Raw genomic sequence first — 23,886 nt, forward strand, 5'->3', positions numbered from 1 at the left:
GGGCAAAGGGGGTGAAATCGCATCTCCCTCGGAGGCCCTGAGCTCTCTCTGAGACCCCAGGGGGGCGTTTCTCCAAACAGGATCCCGGTCTCCCAGGCGGCACGTCCAGGGCTGGGCACCCCGGGACCCGACGCCTGGGCTGGCAGGGAGCCAGGGGTCGCCCCCCTTGGAGGTTCGCATCCAGGCCCCGCCCCCGGCTTCCCGCGCCAGCTCCCCGGCCTCCCGCCGCCCGCGCTCCCCCCCACCGCCCCGCTCCCCTCCCCCGCGCGCGTGCGCCCCGTCCCCGCGCCCCTCCCCCTCCCCCTCCCCCGCCGCGGCCGCGCGCGCGTGCCCGTGGTCTCGGGCGGGAGCTGCAGATAGCAGGCCGGCCGGGGGCCGGAGATCGGGCTCCGGGAGCGCGGGGAGCAGGGCCGGGCGAGGCGGGAGCTGGGGCGCGGGTCTGGCCGCGAGCGGGGGTCGCTGCCGCGCCGCCGCCCCCCCCCGTCGGCGGGCCGGGCCGCGGCGCCGAGCGCGAGGGCCGGGCTCCCGGGGCCGGCGGCCATGGGCGGGAGCCGGAGGAGGCAGCGGCAGCGGCAGCGGCGGGCCCCGCGGGCGGGGAGGCGCGTGGCCCACGGCCCCTGACGCCCCCGGCGGCCCGGCGCGCCCCCGCGCCTCCTGGGGGGCTGTAGCCAAGCAACGCCCGGCGCGCCCGCCCATCCCCCCGCTTCCCTTTTTTCCCCCTGGCCGGGTGCGGGGGAGCATGCTGGCCCCTGGCCTCAGCCAAGCAAGAGTTAACCCGAGGGGCGTGGAGCTGCCCCCCCCTCGGGGGCGTGCCCCCCTCCCCCGCTAGGCGGCCCGCCCCCAGCTCTAGGGTATGGCTCCCGGCCCCGGCCCGGGACCCGAGGTCCCGCGCAAGGGCCAGTGAAAGGCGTTTACCCCGCTCTGCCCTCTCCCTCGCCGGCCAGCACCATGGGATGCAATATGTGCGTGGTCCAGAAACCGGAGGAGCAGTACAAAGTAATGCTTCAGGTAGGGTGGCTGGGCCTCTGGGGCGGGAGGCGTGGGCGCCACCTGGGGGGGAAGCCCGCTCGGGGGGGCGGCCTGGGGGAGCCGGGCCCCCGGCAGATGTGGGAGGGAGGGCCGGAGGGTTCTGGTGGGAGAGGTAGGGAGCCGTCCTCGCCCTCAATTCCTGCAGCTGCTGGGTGTTGGCGCTCACGGGAGCCAGTCACAGACGGGGGGCGGCGGGGGGGGGGAGCTGCGTGGGGAGGGGGCGCGGGGCGCATCCTTTGGGCTCTGGTTGCAGATTGGGACGCGAACACTGGGTTCAGGTCGGACCGGGTCGGGAAGTTGGGCTCGGTCCGATCCCGGTGCGTTTGGGAGCCGGGAGGCACGATGCTGAGGGCGCCTGAGCTGGGTAGAGGTTGCATAGCAACGAGCTCCTATACCCGGCGCACGCTGGCGGGCTGGACCCAGAACAGGACAGGGAGGTTGGCGCCCGCGACGGAGGATCTCCAAATCCAGGTCTCGCCGGGACAGGGGCCCAGGAGCGCGCTGGCAACCCGGGGCCCCCCCGGATGCTTGGCCCCGTCGGGGATGCCTACCCAGCACCCACTCTGTGCTCCGGCCCTGCCCACACGGTGGGCTCCCAGACCTTGGGTGCTTCCAGAGTGCCCAGCCTTCTCTCTCTCTCTCTCTCTCTCTCTCTCTCTCTCTCTCTCTCTCTCTCTCTCTCTCTCTCTCCCTCGAGGGGTGTGGACTGGAGGAAGACACCGAGCTGCGCGCTCCGGCCCGGACCCAGCTCCGGGGCTGGGAGCGGGCTTCCCTGCCTGTGCGTGGCGTTCTTTCGTGAGTGCGTGCCTGTGCCCCATCTCTGTGTGCGTGGGGGCCCCCGCGGCCCCCGCGTGTGTGTACTTTCTGTGTGCGCCCTGAGAGCCGTCCAGAGGAATGTCCCAGGTGGCGTGGCCTGAGACGCCCCCCAGGACTAAGTGCAGTGAGTTCAAGGTCAGAGGGAGTGGAGACCCAGGGGCAAACCGACACAGACAGATGCTCTTCAACTCCGTGTTGGTTGGTCTAGACTGGGGAATCGGTGCAGGCAAAGAGAGGTGGCTGGGGGAAATGGGGTTTCCTTAGGAGAATAGGGGGGACCCCTGCAGGTATCAGCGGGGTCGCGGGAAGTGGGGGAGAATCAGTGCAGTAGGGGGTTGGGGAGGCCGGGAAAGCCCAGCATTTGGGCTGGGAGCCTAGTTCTGCTGGCCCCCCTGAAGGGGGGCGGGCGGGCCGGCAGGAGGGCAGTCTTGCCCTAGCCTGGAGGCACTCCTCCGCTCTCTCTCCGCAGGTCTGCGGGGGGGGGGGCATGAGCCCCCCGCTTTTCACGCTCCCTACACCCCCAATCCCGGTCCTTGCTATCTTCCCTCCTGGGATGGGGTTCGGGAGCGACCCAGGCTGGGACCTAGAGGCGGTCCTGTGGAATCCCAGTGACCGACCCCTGGGCTATCCGAGGGAGGTGGGGTGCGCTGGTTGGCCCATGAGGGCCCAGGGATCCCATCCTCGCTGCTTCCTTTCTTGGAATCATTTTATTAAAAGGCAAGCGGTTCCCTAGCGACTTTGCTTGGGACGATGCACTATGCAGTGTGCAGAAGGATGTTTTAGAGTTGTACACTTGAAACTGGATGGCTTTGTGAACCAATGTCACCCCAATCAATTCAATAAAAATAATTTTTTTCAAAAAGGCAAGCGGTTCCGAAGTGGTGGGCCCTGGGCTTTGCTGGGGAGGCACTGGGGTAATAACCCTTTGGGGGGTGCAGTCCGCAGGGCGGTCGGAGGAGGCGCCACAGGTTGGGCTAGGACTGCCTTCAGGAGTCTCCATGTCTGAATCCATTCCCGGGCCAGGCTTTCCACCCTGAGAGATAGCCCCAAGTCCTGGGCAAGTAGGCCTTCAGCAGGGGGGTCCTGCAAAGGCTGGCACCCCCCCACAATGCTGTTTCCTGGCCTGGGCTACAGTCCCTCTTAACTGAGTCCCTGGGAACGCCGATCCCTTTCACAGCTCCTGCAAAAGTTGGGACAGAAGCGGGGGCTGGGTGAGTTGTAAAAGAGGAACCATCGTTTTTTTAAAAACATATTTTATTGATTTTTTTACGGAGAAGAAGGGAGAGGGATAGAGAGTTAGAAGTATCTATGAGAACGAAACATTGATTAGCTGCCTCCTGCACATCTCCTACTGGGGATGTGCCCGCAAGCAAGGTCCATGCCCTTGACTGGAATCGAACCTGGGACCTTTCAGTCCTCAGGCTGACGCGCTATCCACGGAGCCAAACTGGTTTCGGCAGGAAGCATCCTTTACTTTCAGGGAAGACAAGAGAGAATTGAATTGGTCAAATCTGGAAAGCAGAGAAGGCCATTCGCTATCTCCGATGAGCCTGTTTCTGGGGGCTGGAATCCCAGGCAGAGAAGGGAGAACTTTTGCCCGGAACCTCTTCTCAAGCAAAGGCCAGCCAGCCTCTGGCCCCAGTGCTTCCTAAACACTGGGGTTCTCCCAGCTTCGGTGGCACTGATCCCTGCCTCCTTCCTACCTGCCTGTGACCCCCGCACCTTACCCCAGAGTAAGGGACACCCCTGAGACACACTGAAGCCCAGAGAAACGCACATGCCCACCTACATCGCTTGTCACGTGATTTCCTCTGCAAGGGCTCCCGGAGCCTCTTCCTGGATCTTAGAGGTCTCCGACCCCCGAGTTAAGGGAGACTTGAGTGTCCTAGCCTCGGGTTCCAGGCCTTTTTCGCCTGATGACTCGGGCACTTAAAAAACAAAACAACATGAAAGCTTTATTGAGAGCATTCGCATACCCTTCAAGCGTACAAATTAGAGGGTTTTAGTCTATTCAGAGAGTTGTGCAATTAATGACCTCTGTCTAATTCCAGAACATTTTCGTCACCTTAAAAAGAAACCCCGTACCCATTCCCCCCCCCCCATACCTCCCGGCGCCTGGCACCCGCTAATTTACTTTCTGTCTTTGTAGATTTGCCCTTTCCAGATTTTTAAAAATGGTTTTAAATAGAACCACACGAAATGTGACTCTTTGTGGCTGGCTTCATTCATTTGCCATCTTGGAGCATGCATTACTACTAATTTTCTTTTTTACTACTATTTTTTTTTTTTTTTTTATTGCTGAGTAATATTCTCACATAATAGTTATCCATTCATCTGTTGATGGCTGTTTGGGTTGCTTCCATCTTTGGACTATTGTGAATCATGCCGTGGCTGTACACATGTCTGTTTGAGTTCCTTCAGACTTTCAGGTTTATTAGGTGTGTGCCCAGAAATGGAATTAATTGCTGGATCCCGGGGCAATTCTGTTTGACTTTTCGGAGGAGCTGCTTAACTTTTAACCATTTTGCATTCCCACCGACAATGTAAGAGGGTTGGTTTCTGCACATCTTCCCCAGCACGGTTTTTAAATTTTTAAATTAATTAAGTTGTTAAACGAGTTTTAATTGACTTTTCTTTCTTTCTTTTTTTCTTTCTTAGAGAGAGAGAAAGGGACAGGGAGAGAGAGACATCTATCCTGCACGCCTCTGGCCTCCAGCTAGCATACCGTCTCCTGCACGCCTCCCGTCTGCCGCTCGCCTGCCCGCTCCTGCACGCCTCCGGACTCAGGCCCGCCTCCCGCCTCCCTCTCTCCTCCCCCTGCCTGCTCGCCTCCCGCCCCCTGCACGCTTCCCGCCCCCTGCACTCTTCCCGCCTCCTGCTTGCCTCCCGCCCCCTGCGCCCCTCCCGCCCCCTGCATTCCTCCCGCCCTCTGCACGCTTCCCGCCCCCTGCACTCCTCCCGCCCCCTGCACCCCTCCCGCCCCCTTCACCCCTCCTGCCTCCTGCTCAACTCCCGCCTCCTGCACCCCTCCCGCCCCCTTCACCCCTCCCGCCTCCTGCTCACCCCCCGCCCCCTGCACCCCTCCTGCCCCCTGCTGGCCTCCCGCCTCCTGCAAGCCTCCCACCGGGGATCAAGCCCACAACCCAGGCAAGTAACCTAACCTGGAATCCAACTGGCTACACCTCAGTGCGTGTTTTTGGTAATAGCTATCCTACTGTGTGTGAGGTGTAGCTCATTGTGGTTCTGATTTGCATTTCTTGATGGCTAATGATGTTGAGCATCTTTTCTTGTGCTAGTTATTGGTCATTTGCATATCCTTTGGGTAGAAATGTCTCTTTATTGCCAGTACCACATTGCGTTTATTTTAGCTTTGCAAGTAACATTTGAAACGAGCAAGTGTGAATCCTCGAACTTTGTACTCGTTAAGATTGCTTTCGCTATTTTGGGTCCCTTGAGTTTCCATAGGAATTTTAGGATCAACTTGGCAACTTCTGAAAAGAAACCAGCTGATTTTATGGGAATTGCATTGAATTTGTAGATCATTTTGGGTGAGTAGTTATTACCCATGAACATGGGGTGTCAATTTTAAAATTTATTTTTTTTAATAGAGAAAAAGATAAGAGAGAGCAACATTGATTTGTTTCACTTATTTATTTATGCTTTCATTGTTTGATTCTTATATGTGCCCCGATTGGGGATCAAACCCGAAATCCTGGTATATTGGGATGACACTCTAACCAACTGGCTAGATGGCCAGATATTTTTACATTTGGGTCTTTGTACTTGTCTTAAATTTATTCCTATACATTTTATTTTTTATGATGCCATTGTAAGTGAAATTGTGTTCTCTATTTCTTTCTCATCTTTCTCATTGCCATTGTATTGAAATATAAGATTTTTGTATATTGATCCTGTATCTTGCAACCTTGCTAAACTTCATTTATGACCTATAATAGTTTTTAGTGGATTATTCAGCATTTTCTATATATGGGGGTTATATGATGGGCAAATAGATATAGTTTTACTTTCCTTCCTACCTGGATGCCTTTTCTTTCTCTTTCTCACCTATTTGCTTTGGTTAGAACCTCCAGGAGGCGGGAATAGACGTGGGCACCTTGCTTTGCTTCTGATCTAAGGGGAAGGTTCCAGTTTTTGACCTCTGAGTATGAGGTTAGCTGTGGATTTCTCCTAGATGATCCTTATCAGGTTAAGTTCCCTTTTATTCCTAGTTTGAGGGTTCTTCTCATGAAGGGTCATTAGATTTTGTCAAATGCCTTTCCTGTGGCTGTTGAGATGGTGACATGGCTTTGGCCCTGTATTCTACTGGTATGGTATATTGTAGTACTTTAAAAAAAATATATATTTTTTATTGATTTCAGAGAGGAAAGGAGAGAGAGAGAACCATTGATTGGGGATCGAGCCCGCAACATGGGCATGTGCCCTGACCGGGAATCGATGCTCCTGGTCGATGCTCAACCACTGAACCATGTTGGCTGAGCTATTGCATTACTATATATATTTTAAAAATTGATTTCAGAGAGGAAGGGAGAGGGAGAGAGATAGAAACATCAATGATGAGAGAGAATCATTGATCGGCCACCTCCTGCACACTCCACACTGGGGATTGAATCCAAAGCCCGGGCATGTGTTCTGACCGGGAATCTAACTGTGATTTCCTAGTTCATAGGTTGATGCCCAACCACTGGGCCACACTGGCCGGGCTCTCACAGTACTTTAAATGCAGTATGTCAGAACTCCAGCTCTATTTCTATTATTACAGCCATGTCCTCCAAGGGTGGATGCTGGAGTGGCAGGCGGAGTGGGGAGGTGAGCTTGAAACATCTAGAAAGGACCCTTGGCAGAGGCGGGGATGGGGGTGGAATGCTTGTTGAGTTAGAATCCGAAGGAGCCAGGTTGCAAAGGGTGGAAAGGGAGGAAGCAGCATCACCTAGCACCATCTAGAGCAGGGGTCTTCAAACTACGGCCCGCGGGCCACATGGGGCCCGCAGAGGAGTCTGATCCGGCCCACCAGGTTTTTTGGGCAGTGAGCGCAGCCGAGGTGTTACAGTAGGAATTAGTAGTTCATATAGTCCGGCCCTCCAGCTCTCTGAGGGACCGTGATCTGGCCCCCACTTTAAAAAGTTTGAGGACCCCTGATTTAGAGCTCAAGCACAAAATGCCTTCCATGTGCCCCTGCTTGCTGGTCCCGTGTCCTTCTCTCTGGTCCTTCTCTCTGGCTGGTCGAATCACACTCCACTCTGTTGAGCTTGTCTCTTTGCTCTTTCTCGGACACCATCATGTGCTGGCTGGCTGGCAGGCCTGGCAAAGGAGGCGTAGGTGATAAAAGAAACAGCCAGCCCATTCCACCCATTGCCTGAGGGGCCTGGCCACTCCGTTCTTCTTTCAGAGTCTAGGACCAGCGAGTCCACCGCCTGTCCCCTCCCCTCTGGCCACATCAGGAGAGGCCAAAGAACAACTCCCAGCTCTTCCGGTGTCTCCCAGGCCGCCTTTTGTCCAGCACCTGCTTGTTGAGCCCCCACTGTGCCAGCCACCATCCTCTGCGCTAGGGATTCATTCAGCTTGGAACACCACAGCGCCCTCCTCCTGGAGCCTTTTTACAACGGGGTGAGGGTGGGGGAGAGAGGTGCTGAGCATGAACAAAGAGGCTCAATGGTGGGGGACAGACGGGCCAATCTCTGCTGAGAGCAGGGTGCAGGGCAGTGGGCCCATGCCTGTCCCTACTCTCGGAGACATATTTATCTTTTTTTAAAAAAAATATATATTTTTTGATTTCAGAGAGAAAGGGAGAGGGAGAGAGAAACATCAATGATGAGAATCATCAATTTGGCTGCCTCCTGCATGCCCCCTACTGGGGATCGAGCCATAGCCTGGGCATGTGCCCTGACAGGGGATCAGGCTGACCGAGCATGAAGCAGAGGACAGCTGGGCGACATATTTATCTTCCATGGCATCTCTCCCCACCTGCTGTGCCCCCCACCTCGCTTGAGCAGGGCTTCAGTTCTGTCCTTGTGAAGTAGGTCCCCTGGAAATTCTGTGGAGGGCATGGATGGGGCACTGAATCCCAATAGCCATCATGTGCATGGGCGCACCTTGCTTTATCATTTTTAAAAAAATATATTTTATTGATTTAAAAATATATATATATTTTATTGATTTTGTACAGAGAGGAAGGGAGAGAGATAGAGAGCCAGAAACATCAATGAGAGAGAGTCATCGATCACCCCCTACTGGGGATATGCCCGCAACCAAGGTACATGCCCTTGACCAGAATCGAACCCGGGTCCCTTCAGTCCCCAAGCCGACGCTCTATCCATTGAGCCAAACGGTCCCGGCTTATTGATTTTTTTTTTTTTTATTACAGAGAGGAAGGGAGAGGAATAGAGAGTTAGAAATATCAATCAGCCAAAACTGGTTTGGCTCAGTGGATAGAGTGTCGGTCAGGGGACTGAAAGGTCCCGGGTTCGATTCTGGTCAGGGGCACGTACCTTGGTTGCGGGCACATCCCCAGTGGGAGGTGTGCAAGAGGCAGCTGGTCGATGTTTCTCTCTCATCGATGTTCCTAACTCTCTATCCCTCTCAATTCCTCTCTGTGTAAAATCAATAAAATATATTAAAAAAAAAAAAAGAAAAGAAATATCAATCAGCTGCCTCTTGCACACCTCCCACTGGGGATGTGCCCACCACCAAGGTGCATGCCCTTGACTGGAATTGAACCTGGGATCCTTCAGTCTGCAGGCTGACGCTCTATCCACTGAGCCAAACCGGTCAGGGCATCATTGATGTTTTTGTATCTCTCCTTCCTTCCTCTCTGAAATCAATAAGAAAATAAAAATAAAAACAAGAAATACATTTGAACACACCCACACACACATCAAAGGACAAAAAGCAGGTGAGAGCGCTTAGCCCAGCCCGGGTCCTAGTGGGGCTGAGCGGGTTTTTCCTTCCCTCTATCTCAGGCCCCTGCCAGGTAAGACAGGCTGGGGTGCTGATACTTGCTCAGTGCCTCTCCTCAGCTGCTAAGTGGGACTAAGGAGTGCCTGCCTCCTGGGGTCGTTGCCTTGGCACTGGATCCCCTGGGATCTCATTTGTTGGGGGCGGGGGCTGGAGTTGCTGCCATCAAGCCGTGAGGTCGGTTGTTAACATGTTGAAATTGGCTGGAGAAGGTCTTACTCCTCCTGGACATGTCACGGTTAATATCCAGTGACAGAAGGATGTCCAATATCATTCTGAGGGTCTCCTGATGGAAAAGCAATGGGCAGATTTGCTCAGGAGTCAAGCCAAAGGAGGAAAGACTGAGAAGCTGGGGTTTGGGGGTGGCTTTGGGGTGTCATAGGCATCCCTCCTCTTTTTTATTTTCTAAAATAGATTTCTTTATTGATTTCAGAGAGAAAGGGAGGAGGAGAGAAAAATAGAAACATCAGTGATGAGAGAGAATTCATGGATCGGCTGCCTCCTGCACGCCCCCTACTGGGGATTGTGCCCGAAACCCAGGCACGTGCCCTTGGCCGGAATAGAATCCGGGACCCTTCAGTCTGCTGGCTGAAGCTCTATCCACTGAGCCAAGCCAGCTAGGGCATCCCGCCTCTTCCCAGTGCAATCTGCCTCTTCCTCGTGCCTGTTTTGAGCCGAGGAAATGAAAAGGACTCCACAGAGAACACCATTTTGATTACTGCAGGCCAGGTTAGTCCAGAAGTGGGTGGATGGGAGGGTATTTTCAGTTGTGCCTGCTGCTTTTTTTCCAACAGGATTGCAGAGGTTCCTGAGAGGCCCGCTTTCCCTGGGAAAGCATGGGCAGGGCAGATGGGTCAGGTTTCAGCTCAGCATGTTTGGGCACCACCCACCTTGGGGAGGGAGGAGGAGGGGAGAGGAGAGAGGAGACAGGCCATTTGAAAGCACTTGATTCAGGTGAGCGCAAGTCCCTCCTGGTTCCTCCAGAGGGCGCTCTGGGACAGCTGACTCCACCATGGGGCCTTTGTTAACATTTTGGATCTGAAGGAACAGGTCCAGGGTGGGGCCTGGGATTCTGAATTTCTTACAACCCCCCAGGCGATGTCCATGCTCCTGGTTCTCGGGCCACAGGCTGAGTAGTGAGAACCTCAGGTAGGAACTTGGATTAAATCAGGGAAGCCCCGAATCACACCAACATCACTGAGCACGCGAGTCTGTTACCAATAAGAATCGAGGCTTCACCTCAGATCTATCAAATCAATTTCCAGGGGTCGTTCTCCAACGTGGGTCCCAAAGGATTAATCTGTTTTTCCAAGCCAGGTGTGGGAACTGACCCTCCTTTCCCATCCCCCAACAGCCTTACCAACACACAGGCAGCTCACATGGGCACCCAGGCGCACACACCACCCTCCGTGGAGGTGAATGCCTCTCATGCTTCCTTTTCATGCAGTTGTCCCAGAACAGGAAGGTTTTGGGGGTGTTATAGGGGTGGGATGGTACCGCTTATCCAGGGAGACTCAGCTGGGAACGTACCACTCACTGGGCCAGTTACATGGTGATGGAGTATTCTGATGTGTTCTTGCTAGAATTTTTAAAAAATATTTTTTATTGATTTCAGAGAGGGAGAGAGAGAGGGAAATAAAAATATCAATGATGAGAGAGAATCATTGATTGGCTGCTTCCTGCACGCTCCCTACTGAGGATCGAACCCACAACCTGGGCATATGCCCTTGACCAGAATCGAACCTGGGACCTTTCAGTCCACAGGCTGCTGCTTTATCAGTGAGCCAAACCAGCTAGAGCCTTGCTAGAATTTTTACGAATCAAGGCATTTTGGCCCGGCTGATGTGGCTCAGTGGTTGAGCATTGACCTGTGAACTGAGAGGTCACGTTTCAATTCCCGGTCAGGACACATGTCCAGGTTGTGGGCTCGATCCCCAGTGTAGGGCGTGCAGGAGGCACGATCAATTATTCTCTCTCATCATTGATGTTTCTATCTCTCCCTCTCTGAAATCAATAAACATTTTTTTTTAAAGGATAAGGATACAGCAACTTGTCCAAGTGCTTAAGCTGAATCTAATGAGGGCAATTCCAGAAAATAAAGACATATTTTTAAAAATTAAAAAAAAAATTATTTTTTTTAATTTTTAAAATATGTCTTTATTGATTCCAGAGAGGAAGGGAGAGGGAGGGAGAGAAACATCAATCAATTTTTTAAAAATATACTTTTATTGATTCCAGAGTTCTCTGCAGAGGCTTCTGTCCAGGCCAGTGCAGCACTCGCCTGGGGAAGCCAGAGAGACACAGCTGTGTCCCGTGTCCTCTGGACACTCCCGGACAGCAGAGCTGCGCGCCAGCTGGTCCCTCAGAGCTCCCGGCGCCAGGGCAGCGGGTAGTTCTGGATTCTATTTTCTCCTAGCCCCAGTTCCCTAATCAGAGTGGAGTTAGTTGAGTCATAATAGCGATTATGTCATTAAACACATCCCAGAGGCCTCCCTGAGAGTGAAAGGGCCTTCCCCGGGCTTCCCAGGGAGTCCCCCGGGGACCCCCGCAAAACCTGGCCTCCTTTTCCCTCCTCCTGCCCTGCGCAGATTCCTCATCGGAGCATTTGGGAAGAGGGAGAGATGGGAGATACACGGGAGAGACAGGCTCTTTGTCTGAGGCTCTGGGCTGGGAGGGGGCGGGGCCAGCGCGCCTAGGGCCCAGCCCTCAGCCACTGGCCGCTCTTGCACAGCCAAGGGGCAGGGGGACGGGTTGGGGGCAGCTGCAGTGGCTGTGGCTGCCCTCCCTCACCCGCACCAGGCCCCTGCCCAATCGCGACTGCCCCCTGAGCGTCCTGCGTTGCTTTCCTCTGTGCCCGTTGATGAAGATGTTCTGGAATTAGATCGAGCTGATGGCTGCACAATGCGAATATACTACTAAATGCCACTGAATTGTACATCTTCAAGTTGTTAAGATGGTGAATTCTGCCTTAGGTCTATTTTACCACAGTGAAAAATAATGCAATTTGCATGCCATTTGTCATCATTTTAGGACCTATTCTTTAGAGCAAATGTACTGGATCAGAGGGTAGGATGAACGTTTTCAAACTTATTGACGTATTCCTTCAGGAAGATTACCATTTTATACTCTGGGGCAAGGACCGGACTGAGTGTGTGATCGGGTGATGGGCTGAGCCAGGATGAGGGGAGAGCTGGGTGCCATGGGGCCTGGAGGTGGCTACTGCCCTCAGGACCTGTATGGTGACCGGGCAGTGAGTGCTCTGTCAGTGTCAGCAGGAACCAGGCTGTCTGAAGCTGTGACGGCCACCTGGGCCCCATTTGGGCAAAGGGGTGCCTCTAAGGCTCCAGTCCTCTCTTCCTGGTGGAAGTGAATTGGGTTGAGCTGTGGTCCATGGGCCAACCCACTTGGGCCCATCCCAGCAGCAGGAATCAGAGGCCCCGAGGAGAGAGCATGAAGCCCAGGGTGCGTTCTCTGACTACAAGCTCATCCAGCGAGTATTGCCGTTCTTCAACCGCAAGGGCTTCTGGGGCAGCTGACCACCCCGGGTCCACGTGGGAAACTCCTGGGAAGGCTGCGTGGGGCTCCTTGGGGCCTGGCTTCCTCTCTGATCTGAGGGTGACCTGAGGACTCCCGGTGGGCCCTCGCAGGTCAGAAATCGGGGTGTGGTGGGAGTGTATCCGTGAGTTCCCGAGAGCCTGATGGGAACCAACTCGCGTGCCTGTGAAGCCTGATCCACGTGTTAGGTCTACCAGGGTCCAGCTTGTGCCACGTGCTTAGCATAAGGTGACCAGACATCCCACTTTTGGCGGGACAGTCCCGATTTTTAACAATTTATCCCGCGTCCCGCGGCGTTGTAAAAAAGTCCCGATCTTTCCAGAAATTGGGACGTTTTTAAAACACCGCGGGACTCGGGACAAATTGTTAAAAAGCGGGACGTCTGGTCATCTTAGCTTAGCATGCGCAGCAGCCTCCCCGGGCTGCCATGCCCAGGTGTTTGGGCAGAGCCTCAGCGAGGATGGACACACGGGTACCTGGCCATGAGTGGCTATGAGACAGGAGGGGGCAGGAAGTGAGGAGCAGGTGCCTGGGACCCCCGCTCCTATTGCTCTAGTCCCCAGAAAGAAGGATGTGTGAAGGGACAGGAAAGAGCGGCAGGCAGCTGTGCAGTGGGTAAAAAGGTAATGGAGAAGCCCCCCCATCCCCACCCTTCTCTCTCCCCCCCCCTCGCCCCCCAGATGAATAATTTACCAAAAGGTTAGGATGGAGACAAAGGAGGATAATGACACAGGCTGACACTGAGTGCTGAGTGGGGAGGTGGCAGAAGTGGGGGGAGGGGAAGCAAAGAGCTTCTGGAGAAGAGGGTTCAACGCAAGGTCATTCACCCACCCTCACAGCCACCAAGCCTCACCCCTCACCCACACAATCCATTCACACCCACACCCCCACTTCCCCACTCACAGCCCTACCCAGACCACACCCACCCAACTCATAACCACCCCTGCGCGCACTCTGCCTACCCCCACACCTGCCCCTACGCCTCCACATCTCAGCCAGAACCCTACCTATATCCCCACCCCCACTGCCATTCATACACCACACGGGGACCCACCTCATATACCCCCCAACCTCTACTACATAAAGCAAGAGAGGGCTTCTCCACCTGTCCCACTGAGCCCACTCCCCATTCCCTGAGCTCCCAGCCCCACTCTGCCCCCCACCAGCTCGGGGTCCCTCCAGCTGTTCTTCCGAAACTCAGGAACTCTGAACGCCATAGGCACCTGACGGTTTTCTGTATTTTTCAAATGTTCTAATCTACAACGAACCTGTGTTCCTTTCATAATTAGACAGAATTGACGAAAACATGATCTTTTCTGACCATGGAATGTTTGGAAGGGGGGAGAGACAGAAAGCCGGAGGTTATCTCCAAGGTCATAATCCCCTAGCAAAAAGGGGGGGGGGGAGTACCCAGGAGCGGCTGGCGGCCAAGGGTCCCTGACTCTCCAGCTCTCCTAGGACACGGGCTGGTCCGTCGCGTGGCAACTGGGAAGACATGGTGTTACGGTTGGGTGGAGCATCTCTGAGGAACCACATCCCCCGAGACATTCAGGAGGAAGGTGGCACTGTGTGTGAGGATGAGAAGACGGGACAGCGCAGCCAAGCAGAGAGGCCGGTGCCTTGGCCCATGTGGGGCCCTGTCCATGGGGTCCCCGGGACCCGCACTCTCCATGCTGGCTGTCAGGGGCTTGGTTTCCACCTGCAAACCAGCCTCCCCGTCTCTTCCCCTGATTCAGGGCAGGTAGCACCTGCTCAGGGAGCCTTCCCTTACCCCCATCCTCCCCAGCCTGGCCTTGAGCTTCCATAGTAGCCCCCCAAGGTCTGTCTTCACACTTCCCTGCTGGATGTAGCCATTTGAGGCGTCACTGCTAGTGGGTGGCCTCCCCAGGCCCAGAACAGCTCTTCCACAAGCTGCTATGGAAATGGAAGACCCTGTCACCCAAACTGGCCTCATGGCAGGTGCTGGCTGTTGGTTGGGTCATTAGTCTTCTTACCTCCGTGCCAAGCAGGGCTTTGAGGCTGCAGTGTATGCTGCGAGCTTCACTAGCTGGAAAGTGACCGTCCCAGAGCCCAAGGCACACAGGCTGCTGCGGAAATTAGGGATTGTGCTGGAGCCAGTCTTCTATCCCCAAGTTACCTTTAGGGTAAGATGATCAGACGTCCCGCTTTTGGCGGGACAGTCCCGCTTTTTAACAATTTGTCCCACATCCCGATGTTTGGGACGCGGGACAAATTGTTAAAAATCGGGACTGTCCCGCCAAAAGCGGGACGTCTGGTCACCTTACCTTTAGGGCAACTTGCTCTACCCAGCTGAGACCCTGCTCTGAAGCTCCATCTCCCAGAAGGCCCTCTTTCCCCCAGCCAGTATCAGCATGCTTTTCCCTAGAGCCGGCTCCAGTCCCACCTTCTTGGCCCCAGAGCCTGCCACGGCCTCCTCCTCCCCTGCTCACCCCACTCTTACCCCTGCGCGCATCCTGGCCTGGCTCATGACCTTGACTCAACCCCTTCGTCTTGCTAAGCCTTGCTTCCTCATCTGCCAAATAGGTCAGCTTCAGATTTGGGCACATCAGGCGCCCAAGAAATGGCGGTGGTTGGGGAAGGGCCACTTCCTTGGCCTTAGACTGCCTTGTGATGCCACCAGGCTCTGTGTGTGTTGGCCTCTGCTCTTTGCTGAGTCCCTCGCTACCTTGAGGACAGTGATCCTGTCCTTTGCATCGTCTTGCTCTTCCCTGATCCTCCCGCCTGAACCCATCACGGGTCTTCCTCTCACACAGCAAATGCTCACTTATAGCCAAGGGGGGCTCCGCAGTCTTTGAGCTGCTCACTCTGGCCTCTGCTGCCTGAAGGAGAGGCAGGGCTGGAGTGAGGGCACAGAAGGGTGGGTGACTCCCCGGGGGAGGGCTGAAGGGTGTTCTGGTGTGTAGTCACTGGGGCTCCCTGGCCTCCGGGGCATGGCCCAGCATCCCCATACAGCACTGCGTGGGGACAGGGCTGAGAAGTGGGGTTTGCCTGGAAATGAGGGCGCTATGGGTAAGCAGAGCAGATTTCTTTAAAAAAAAATATATATATATATATATATATGTATATATATATATATATATATATATATATATATATATATATATATAGATTTCAGAGAGGAAGGGGGAGAGAGAGAGAGAGAGAGAGAGAGAGAGAGAGAACATCAATGATGAGAGAGAATCATGGATCGGCTGCCTCCTGCACACCCCTTATTGGGGATCGAGCCTGCAACCCGGGCATGTGCCCTGACCAGGCACGGAACCGTGACCTCCTGGTTCACAGGATGAGCCACGCAGGCCAGACAGCAGATTTCTTGGTTGCGCAGATGGGGGCACTGGACAGTGGGTTCTCATGGGGGCATGTCTCTGCCGCAGGTGAACGGGAAGGAGCTCTCCAAGCTGTCTCAGGAGCAAACCCTGGAGGCCCTGCGTTCCTCCAAGGAGCCCCTGGTGATACAGGTGTTGAGACGCAGCCCCCGCCTCCGGGGGGACAGCTCCTGTCATGACCTGCAGATGGTGGACAGTGGCACTCAGACTGACATCACCTTCGAGCATATCATGGCGCTGGGCAAGCTGCGCCCGCCCACCCCACCCATGGTCATCCTGGAGCCGTACGTCCTGTCTGAGCTGTGAGTCGCCCTCAGGAGGGCCCCGGGCCCTGCCTCCAGAGAGGGCACGCCACCAGGGGCAGCCATCCCCACCCCACCCAGAGGCTGTGTTGCTGCAGCTCTGGGCATGGCGGGGAGACCCCCGACTGGCTTGCCCTCTCGGGCAGGAAGCAGGCCCCTTGGCCTCCAGAGTTGACTGTGGCACCCAAGGGCTCAGAAATCTCCAGGCCTCTAGCCTCAGGCTGAACACCAGCCGGGGAAGGGGCCAGGGGAAGTTGACACACAGGCTCCTCGTTGTATCTACCCCCAGGGCCAAGGGAGGACCATCCTGGGATCTTGCTGCTGGAAGGTTGAGGTCCTCAGCTCCTCCTCCTCCATCCTCTCTCCTCTGCCGTCCCATCGTCTTCTGCCTCACAAGCATCACCCTTGAATCTTCTTGCATCCTTGTCTGTCCCATCTCTCTCCCTGCTCTGAACTTCTTCCATCTCTTCGGCTTCTTTCTTTGGCTTTGACCCACTCAGAAGAAGGGCCTCTCACCCAGGCCTGGTGGCTCATGACTGTGTGAGCACTGACTCATTCTGCTAGTCTAAACCCCGGCTGCAGGGAGGTGGTCCCGGGACCCCCTCGCAGAGAGGTAGGCCCAGGGCTGCCGGCTGCCAAGCTTAGCTTCGGGGCAACAAGGGCCACCCTTGGAGGTAGGGTGGGTCCTTCTCTGCCCCCCAGATGTCCTCCGGGGCCTGGATAACTCCTGGGGGCGTTGCATGAGTGGGGTCAGTGCTGGGCGGGAAGGATACCCACAGTTTGGAGAAGTCACTGCCAGCTGGCATGGTTGGAGGAGTCTGAGGTGGGGGACGGTGCAGGACAGGCTTAGGAGTCTAGGCATGCCTGCATCCCCAGTGCGGACCCCTGCACACTCCTGGTCTATGCATGGATGCATGTAGCTCAGAAGGAGGGAGTTCTGACCATCTTCCCTGAGGTTGTACCCAGAGCAGGGCTCCATGCTAAGTGCAGTGGGACTGGCCAGCTCGGGAGCTGGGGCTGGGGCAAGGGCATGAGAGGAGCAGATGGCCAGCCTGATCCCCCCTTCTCCTGGGCAGCCCCCCCATCAGCCATGAGTATTATGACCCAGCGGAGTTCTTGGAGGGCGGCCCGCAGGAGGCAGACCGTGTGGACGAGCTGGAGTATGAGGTGAGCCAGGCGGCCAGGGCAGGGCCCGCAGCCAGCCTCGGGAGCCAGTCCCAGGATGGCTGTCCTCAGCCTACCTCAGGTCTGGCTCCTGCTGCTTCCAGGCGGCTGGGCCTTGTGGTCCTTCCCGGGATGTGGCTGGTTACTCAGGCTCACCCACCAAGTCTGGCTGAGTTGGGGAGGGCACGGGTGAGGTCACACGGTCGGTTTATGTCGGTGAGTCTGTGTCCCGCACATACATGTCTGTGTCCTGTGCGTCTCGTGCGTATGTCTTGGGCATTTCCTGGTAGGAAACACATGCGCCATTTGGGGACGGTAAGAAAGATCCTCCGAACCTGGAGGCTCAGCTCAGGTGAAGTGCTTCCGGGGGTCCGGGCTGGGCCGTGCCCACCGCCACGGCTTGGGTCCTTGCTCACGTATTTCCGGGGCTTTCTCCCTCTGCTTCCCCCACGCCCCCTTGTGGCAGGAGGTGGAGCTGTATAAAGCCAGCCACCGGGACAAGCTGGGGCTGATGGTTTGCTACCGCACCGATGATGAGGAGGACCTGGGCATCTACGTTGGAGAGGTATGACGGTGGGGATATGGCAGTGGAGTCTTCTAGAAGGCAGCAGAGCCTCATGCTCTCTTTGTGCTAGGACCTCAAAGCTGGACTTTGATGATGCCCATCTGTACTGCACCAGTGAGGGGAACGGGCACCATGGTGGTGGGTAGTGGGGCAGGGCCTGGCACACAGAATCCCCATAGCATCCAACTCCTTGGCCTTTGCACACTGCCCAGGGTGCTCAGGCTGCCCACAGGGACCCAACTGCCAGCGATAAGGCCTGCTTAGCATCAATAGTCAGTGAATGCCCAGCCTGACAGCCCTCCCCCAGCGTACGTGGCCAGGATGGAACAGTGGGCAAGTCTGAGGCAGGCTGAGGACCCGGCCAGGCTTTGTTACTCCTCGCACCTCTTGCAGCAGCCCTCCTGGCACTCATGGGGTCATTCTCCTCCACCTATCTGTGTCCGATGACTCCCCTGCTGCCATCCACAGTCTAGCAGTATCCTAATCAAGTTAACTTTCATAGGACTATCTCGCTGCTATTAAAAAATATATATATATATATATATATATATATATATATATATATATATATTGATTTTTTACAGAGAGAAAGGGAGAGAGATAGTTAGAAATAATCGATCAGCTGCCTTCTGTACACCCCCTACTGGGGATGTGCCCACAATCAAGGTACATGCCCTTGACCAGAATCGAACCTGGGACCCTCTATCCGCTGAGCCAAACCGGTTTTGGCCCACTGCTGTTTTCTGAGCATGGGAGAGTATCCTAGCCTCTGACACAAACACGAACAGGCTTTCATGCAAAAGTGTGTAGGGTTGCCAGCCAGCACATGGGCACGAGGGGGTGTTGCAAGGGGCTGGAAGGTTCCGTCAGTAAGTTGGTGGCTCGTGCTAGGGAGAGGTGACTAGCCCTAGGCCCCCTGTTCTGTCCCTGCCTCCTGGAGCTTGGGAGTTCCTGGTCTGAGCTGAAGAGGGAGTGAGCAAGGAGCCTTTGGTTGGCTTCGGGGACTCCCAAGGTGAGGCTGACCTGTTCTACGGAGAGGGCACCTTGGCAGAGGTGCCCAGTCCCCACCCACGATGTGTGTGCCTTGCAGGTGAATCCCAACAGCATTGCAGCCAAAGATGGCCGGATCCGAGAGGGAGACCGAATCGTCCAGGTGAGCAGACCAGCTGCCTCTCCACACCTTCTTCTTTTCTAAAAATATTTTTATTGATTTCAGAGAGGAAGAGAGAGGGAGAGAGATGGAAACATCCATGATAAGAGAGAATCATTGGTCGGCTGCTTCCTGCACACCCCTTACTGGGGGATTGAGCTTGCCCCTAGACATGTGCCCTGACCAGGAATCAAACCATGACCTTCCTGGTTCATAGGTCGGCACTCACTGAGCCACACTGGCCAAGCTGCCCTACCACTTCTTAGCTGATCCCAGCTCTGTCCTAAGAGCTTAGCTTGGTGCCAGGCAGCCTTGGGTGACTCCCGTGTGCCCGTCGGATCTGCTCTGGCACCTTAACTAGCCTCTCCCTCTGCCCCCCAGATGTGAGCACATCTGTCCTACGTTGTCCTCTGAGCACATGCGCCTTTGCACAGGCCAGGCTGTCCTCTCCTGAGGCACCTCCCACTTGTCTCCATCCTGCCAAAGCTTGGGGAGCCCGTCCCAGCCCAGGGTGCTCCCGCAGGGCCCGCCCCTCAGCCAGCCCTGGCATCCCTGCTGATTGTTCCTCACCCGCCACAGATAAACGGTGTGGACGTCCAGAACCGGGAAGAGGCAGTTGCCATCCTGAGCCAAGAGGAGAACACCAACATTTCCCTGCTGGTGGCCCGGCCCGAGAGCCAGGTGTGTGTCCAGCAGGCTGTTCTGGGTCCCCTCCCATTGGGCGTTCTGTCTTGGAATCTGCTGATTTGGGTCAGGGGCACAGACATGCCAACAGCCTGGCACTGACAGCGGGCTGGCAGTGTCCCAGGGCCTGTATTCCCTTTTGGCCTATGATGGCCAGGACCACCCCCTTTCTGGGGTTTTTAACCCTGTTGGGTAAGGAATCTTGAGGCAACTGGAAGGGTGGCTGGGGAGGTTTTTAAGACAGTGGGGACATCACGGGCCTGTCTCTGCAGCTGGCAAAGCGAATGAAGGACAGTGACCGTGATGACTTCCTGGATGTCTTGGGCTCAGAGAATGAGGGGAAGTTGAAATCCCCCCCTGCCCAGCAGGTGAGGAAGGAGGAAGGGCAGGTCATTGGGAGGGCCAGCAGGAAGGGAGGATGAGGAGGGGCTGGGAGGGTGTGGGAGGTGGGCTGGACCCCAAAGCCCTTCTGATCACCCCATCCTCTTTCGGCGCCCCCACTAACGGGACCCAGACTGAGTTAGGGTTCATCTTTCTACCCCAGCTCGGAAAAGAAGAGGAGCCAGGGGCCCCGGATGCGGGCCCAGGCCTGAGCAACAGCCAGGAGCTGGACAGTGGGGTGGGTCGGACTGACGAGAGCACCCGCAATGAGGAGAGCTCTGAGCACGACCTGCTGGGGGATGAGCCCCTGAGCACCACCAACACGCCCGGCACCCTGCGCAAGTTCGGCCTGCAAGGGGACGCCCTGCAGAGCCGCGACTTCCACTTCAGCATGGACTCCCTGCTGGCCGAGGGGGCTGGGCTGGGGGGTGCTGAGGTCCCGGGCCTCACCGACGAGGAGTATGAGCGCTACCGGGAGCTGCTGGAGATCAAGTGCCACCTGGAGAATGGCAACCAGCTGGGCCTCCTGTTCGCCCGCGCGTCCGGGGGCAACAGTGCCCTGGACGTGAACCGCAACGAGAGCCTGGGCCACGAGATGGCCATGCTGGAGGAGGAGCTGCGGCACCTGGAGTTCAAGTGCCGCAACATCTTGCGGGCGCAGAAGATGCAGCAGCTGCGGGAGCGTTGCATGAAGGCCTGGCTGCTGGAGGAGGAGAGCGTCTACGAACTGGGCGCCAGCGAGCCCAAGAAGCGTGAGCTGCCCGACATCTCCGAGCTGCCCGAGAAGTCTGACAAGGACAGCACCAGTGCCTACAACACGGGGGAGAGCTGCCGCAGCACCCCGCTGCTCACCGAGCCGCTGCAGGAGAGCCCCCTGAGGCGGGCCGCTGCTGGCAACTCCAACTTGAATCGGACCCCCTCGAGCCCCCCTGTCGCCACCCACCCCAAGGCAGCTCCTCCGCCGGGGAGCCCCGGCAAGTTCCGATCCCTGTCCCGGGATCCCGAGGTGGGCCGGAGACAGCACTCCGAGGAGCGTGTCCGCCGCAGCCCCAAGATGGGGGTCGCCCTGGAGCGCGTGGGCCCCGAGGGCAGCCCTTACCTCTCCAGGCGCCACCGAGGCCAGGGCCCGGAGGGCGAGCACTACCAAAGCTGTCTGCAGCTGGCCCCTCCGCGCTGCCTGGAGGATCTGGGCCACGGCCCCCTGAGTCTGGCTGGTGGCCCTCGGGTGGGCGGAGCCGTGGCCGCAGCCAGTGAAGGGCCCCGCATGGAGTGGAAGGTCAAGGTGCGCAGCGATGGTACCCGCTACGTGGCCAAGCGGCCCGTGCGTGATCGCCTCCTGAAAGCCCGGGCCCTGAAGATCCGCGAGGAGCGCAGTGGCATGACCACGGACGACGACGCGGTCAGCGAGATGAAGATGGGCCGCTATTGGAGCAAGGAGGAGCGGAAGCAGCATCTGATCCGGGCCCGAGAGCAGCGCAAGCGGCGTGAGTTCATGATGCAGAGCCGGTTGGAGTGCCTGAGGGAACAGCAGAACGGCGACAGCAAGGCTGAGCTCAACATTATTGCCCTGAGCCACCGCAAGACCATGAAGAAGCGGAATAAGAAGATTCTAGACAACTGGATCACCATTCAGGAGATGCTGGCCCATGGCACCCGCTCAGCTGACGGCAAGCGAGTCTACAACCCTCTGCTCTCCGTCACCACCGTCTGAGCTGCCTAGATGGGAGCCAGCTGCGCTACAGGGCGGGCCCTCTGCCCCTGCCCGGGTCCAGTCAGCCTCCAGGAATCCCACCCCCTCGTCTCCCGTAGAATCTAGTGTGTGTCTTTGTGCACAGGTGTGCACACACCTGTCTTTGTATTTGTGCACAGGACTTGGTTACCAGAGAGAAGCCCCCAAGGAGAATGGGCACCCCTTCCACTGTGTGTGTGCACGCGCGCGTGTGTGTATGTGTGTGCAACATTAGCCCAGGCACATGCACGTGCACACACTCCCCCCTTCCACCCCCTGCCCCCAGCTCTCAGTGTATTGAGCTGAAAAGGAGAGGTAAAGAGGATTGTCCTAAGCACAAGAGAATGTCCAGCTCCTGAGCTGAGCAGTCTCTCCCCCATGCTGGGGGCCTCCACTATTTGTAGACAAAGGCGACCCTGTTTTTGTGGTTTTTCTCCCTTTCTGTGCTTGCCAATTGTTTTTTCTGTTTTGTGCACCTGCCCTGGGGGGTAGCAGCTCCTTCAGGCAGCCTGACAAAGGTGGAACCCCCCTAGTGAGGGCTGGGAAGGAGGGGGGTGGGAGGGGAGTAAGAGAAGGGAGGGGAGGGGTGGGAGGGAAGGGATGGGAAGGAAGGGAAGAATGGGAAGCAGCTTTCCTGCTGGCCTCCGCTCTGAGGTGTGGGGACAAGGGCTTTCAAGGCTCACCCTGGGGGCTACCTCCTGTGACCAAGGGAGAGCCGAGGCGGGCCTGAGGGGCCAGTATCCATCCAAGAGGAAATACCTGAGCTAAGGGCTGTGCCTGACTCCACGTGGAGCGTGGCTTCTCTTCTGAGGGTCGTGAGGGGTCCAGAAGCGAGGCCCACGTGTCATAGCAAAAGAGCTTTGTGACAAGATCCACATGGAATTGAGGGAGCTGCCTGGAGCCCAGCGAGAGCCGTGCCAGGCTAGCTGGGCTGACTGGGGAGATGCCCTGCACCCCGCTTTGCAGGTGTGGACTGGGATGTTCTCCAGGGCCCCTCAGCCTCAGAGAGCCTCCGCTTGGAGGCAGACAGATTGCCCATCCCTGCCCCCCACTGGCATCACAATAAAGCAAGCTGCCTTTTTATGGTGACTCCTGGCCTCCCTGTGTTTCTCATCGATCGAGCTTGGGCGGCAGAGGGGTGTGCGTGCGTGCGTGCGTGCGTGCGTGCGTGTGTGTGTGTTGGGGGGGTTGGAATTTTTTATTGTTGATATTATTATAGGTATCTCCCATTTTTTACTCCCCCTCCTCCCAGCCCTCATTATTTCAGAGAGAGAGAAACATCAATGATGAGAATCATTGATCGGCTGTCTCCTGCACACACCCCACTTGGATCGAGCCCACAACCCAGGCACGTGCCCTGACTGGGAATAGAACTGTGACCTCCTGGTTCATAGGTCATCACTCAACCACTGAGCCACGCCGTCTGGGAAACAGCAAGATCTTTTGGCAGTGTCCTATACCTGACAGGAGGTATGACAGGGTCACTTGAATCATTTCAAGGATGTGACATGGCCTCAGGGGTGGTGCACAGGTGCAGGATGACAGGCTTGGCTCAGGACTGAATGAGGCTAACACTCCTTCATTGCTGGAGCCTGAGAGAAGGGGTTCCACCCCACCCCCTCCCCCTGCTCCAGAAGAACTGTTTGTGCTTCTCAAAGGCACAAACCTTCCCTATTTGGGGACCCCAGTGCCTAGCACGTAGATGATGCTGAGTAAAAGTCTAGGCCATGATGTGGATGAATACCTGGGTGGCCACACGGCCCTTCTGGCTCTTAGACTTCCAGAGGTGCAGCCAGATGTTCCATTCAGTGCAGCAAACCACTGGTATCAGCTAAGCGCCAGGACCCATGCTACATGCTGGGCCGGAGCCAGGGCCCTGAAGGCCATCTCAGGTGTGGCCTGCTCTGTGCGTGACGCTCCTTGGAGTGGGCAGTGTGGCCATGAAGGGGGCTTCTGAACAGACTGGATGCTGCCAGCAGCTGATGTGGGCAAGGACACACTTAAATTCTCTTTAAAAATAAATGATGTAGACCTCTCATTAACTCTGAAAATTGGCTGAGATGGGCACGAGTGAGGAGTCCACGTTCCCAGAAGCCCATTCCCCTGCTGGGAAGGCAGGTTCCCAAGTGGGCCACATCTATCCAGCTACTGCCCACGTCTGTCCAGCTACTGTGTTGAGCAGCTGGGCAGGA

General features: G+C 56.5%; 1 protein-coding gene across 10 annotated transcripts; it reads left to right on the forward strand.

The window, feature by feature from the left end:
* The first annotated feature begins 318 nt into the window (after positions 1-318).
* Positions 319-22,783, forward strand: PDZD4 (PDZ domain containing 4). 10 transcript variants are annotated; one of them, XM_084871039.1, is made up of 10 exons: positions 320-1,008; positions 4,504-4,992; positions 15,768-16,021; positions 16,311-16,349; positions 17,098-17,188; positions 17,652-17,750; positions 18,841-18,903; positions 19,480-19,581; positions 19,857-19,952; positions 20,129-22,783. In XM_084871039.1, exons 1-10 carry the CDS (start codon positions 949-951, stop codon positions 21,674-21,676), a joined length of 2,841 nt encoding a protein of 946 aa, XP_084727165.1. In that variant the 5' UTR covers positions 320-948; the 3' UTR covers positions 21,677-22,783. The 10 variants fall into 10 exon arrangements, with proteins under 10 accessions (XP_084727170.1, XP_084727165.1, XP_084727167.1 ...); XM_084871041.1 differs by having other exon boundaries at positions 15,768-16,003; XM_084871044.1 differs by lacking the exon at positions 19,857-19,952 and having other exon boundaries at positions 319-1,008.
* Positions 22,784-23,886: the final 1,103 nt, after the last annotated feature.

This window comes from Pipistrellus hanaki (assembly GCF_964339955.1).
Source record: "Pipistrellus hanaki genome assembly, chromosome: X".
Classification (NCBI taxonomy): Eukaryota; Metazoa; Chordata; class Mammalia; order Chiroptera; family Vespertilionidae; genus Pipistrellus; species Pipistrellus hanaki.

Excerpts from the sequence above, each read along its gene's own strand:
- PDZD4 (XM_084871039.1), top strand. The coding sequence starts at position 949 with ATGGGATGCAATATGTGCGTGGTCCAGAAACCGGAGGAGCAGTACAAA. Across the intron at positions 4,993-15,767 it reads GGATCAAGCCCACAACCCAG|GTGAACGGGAAGGAGCTCTC; the intron begins GCAAGTAACCTA and ends TCTCTGCCGCAG. Across the intron at positions 16,022-16,310 it reads CCGTACGTCCTGTCTGAGCT|GGCCAAGGGAGGACCATCCT; the intron begins GTGAGTCGCCCT and ends ATCTACCCCCAG.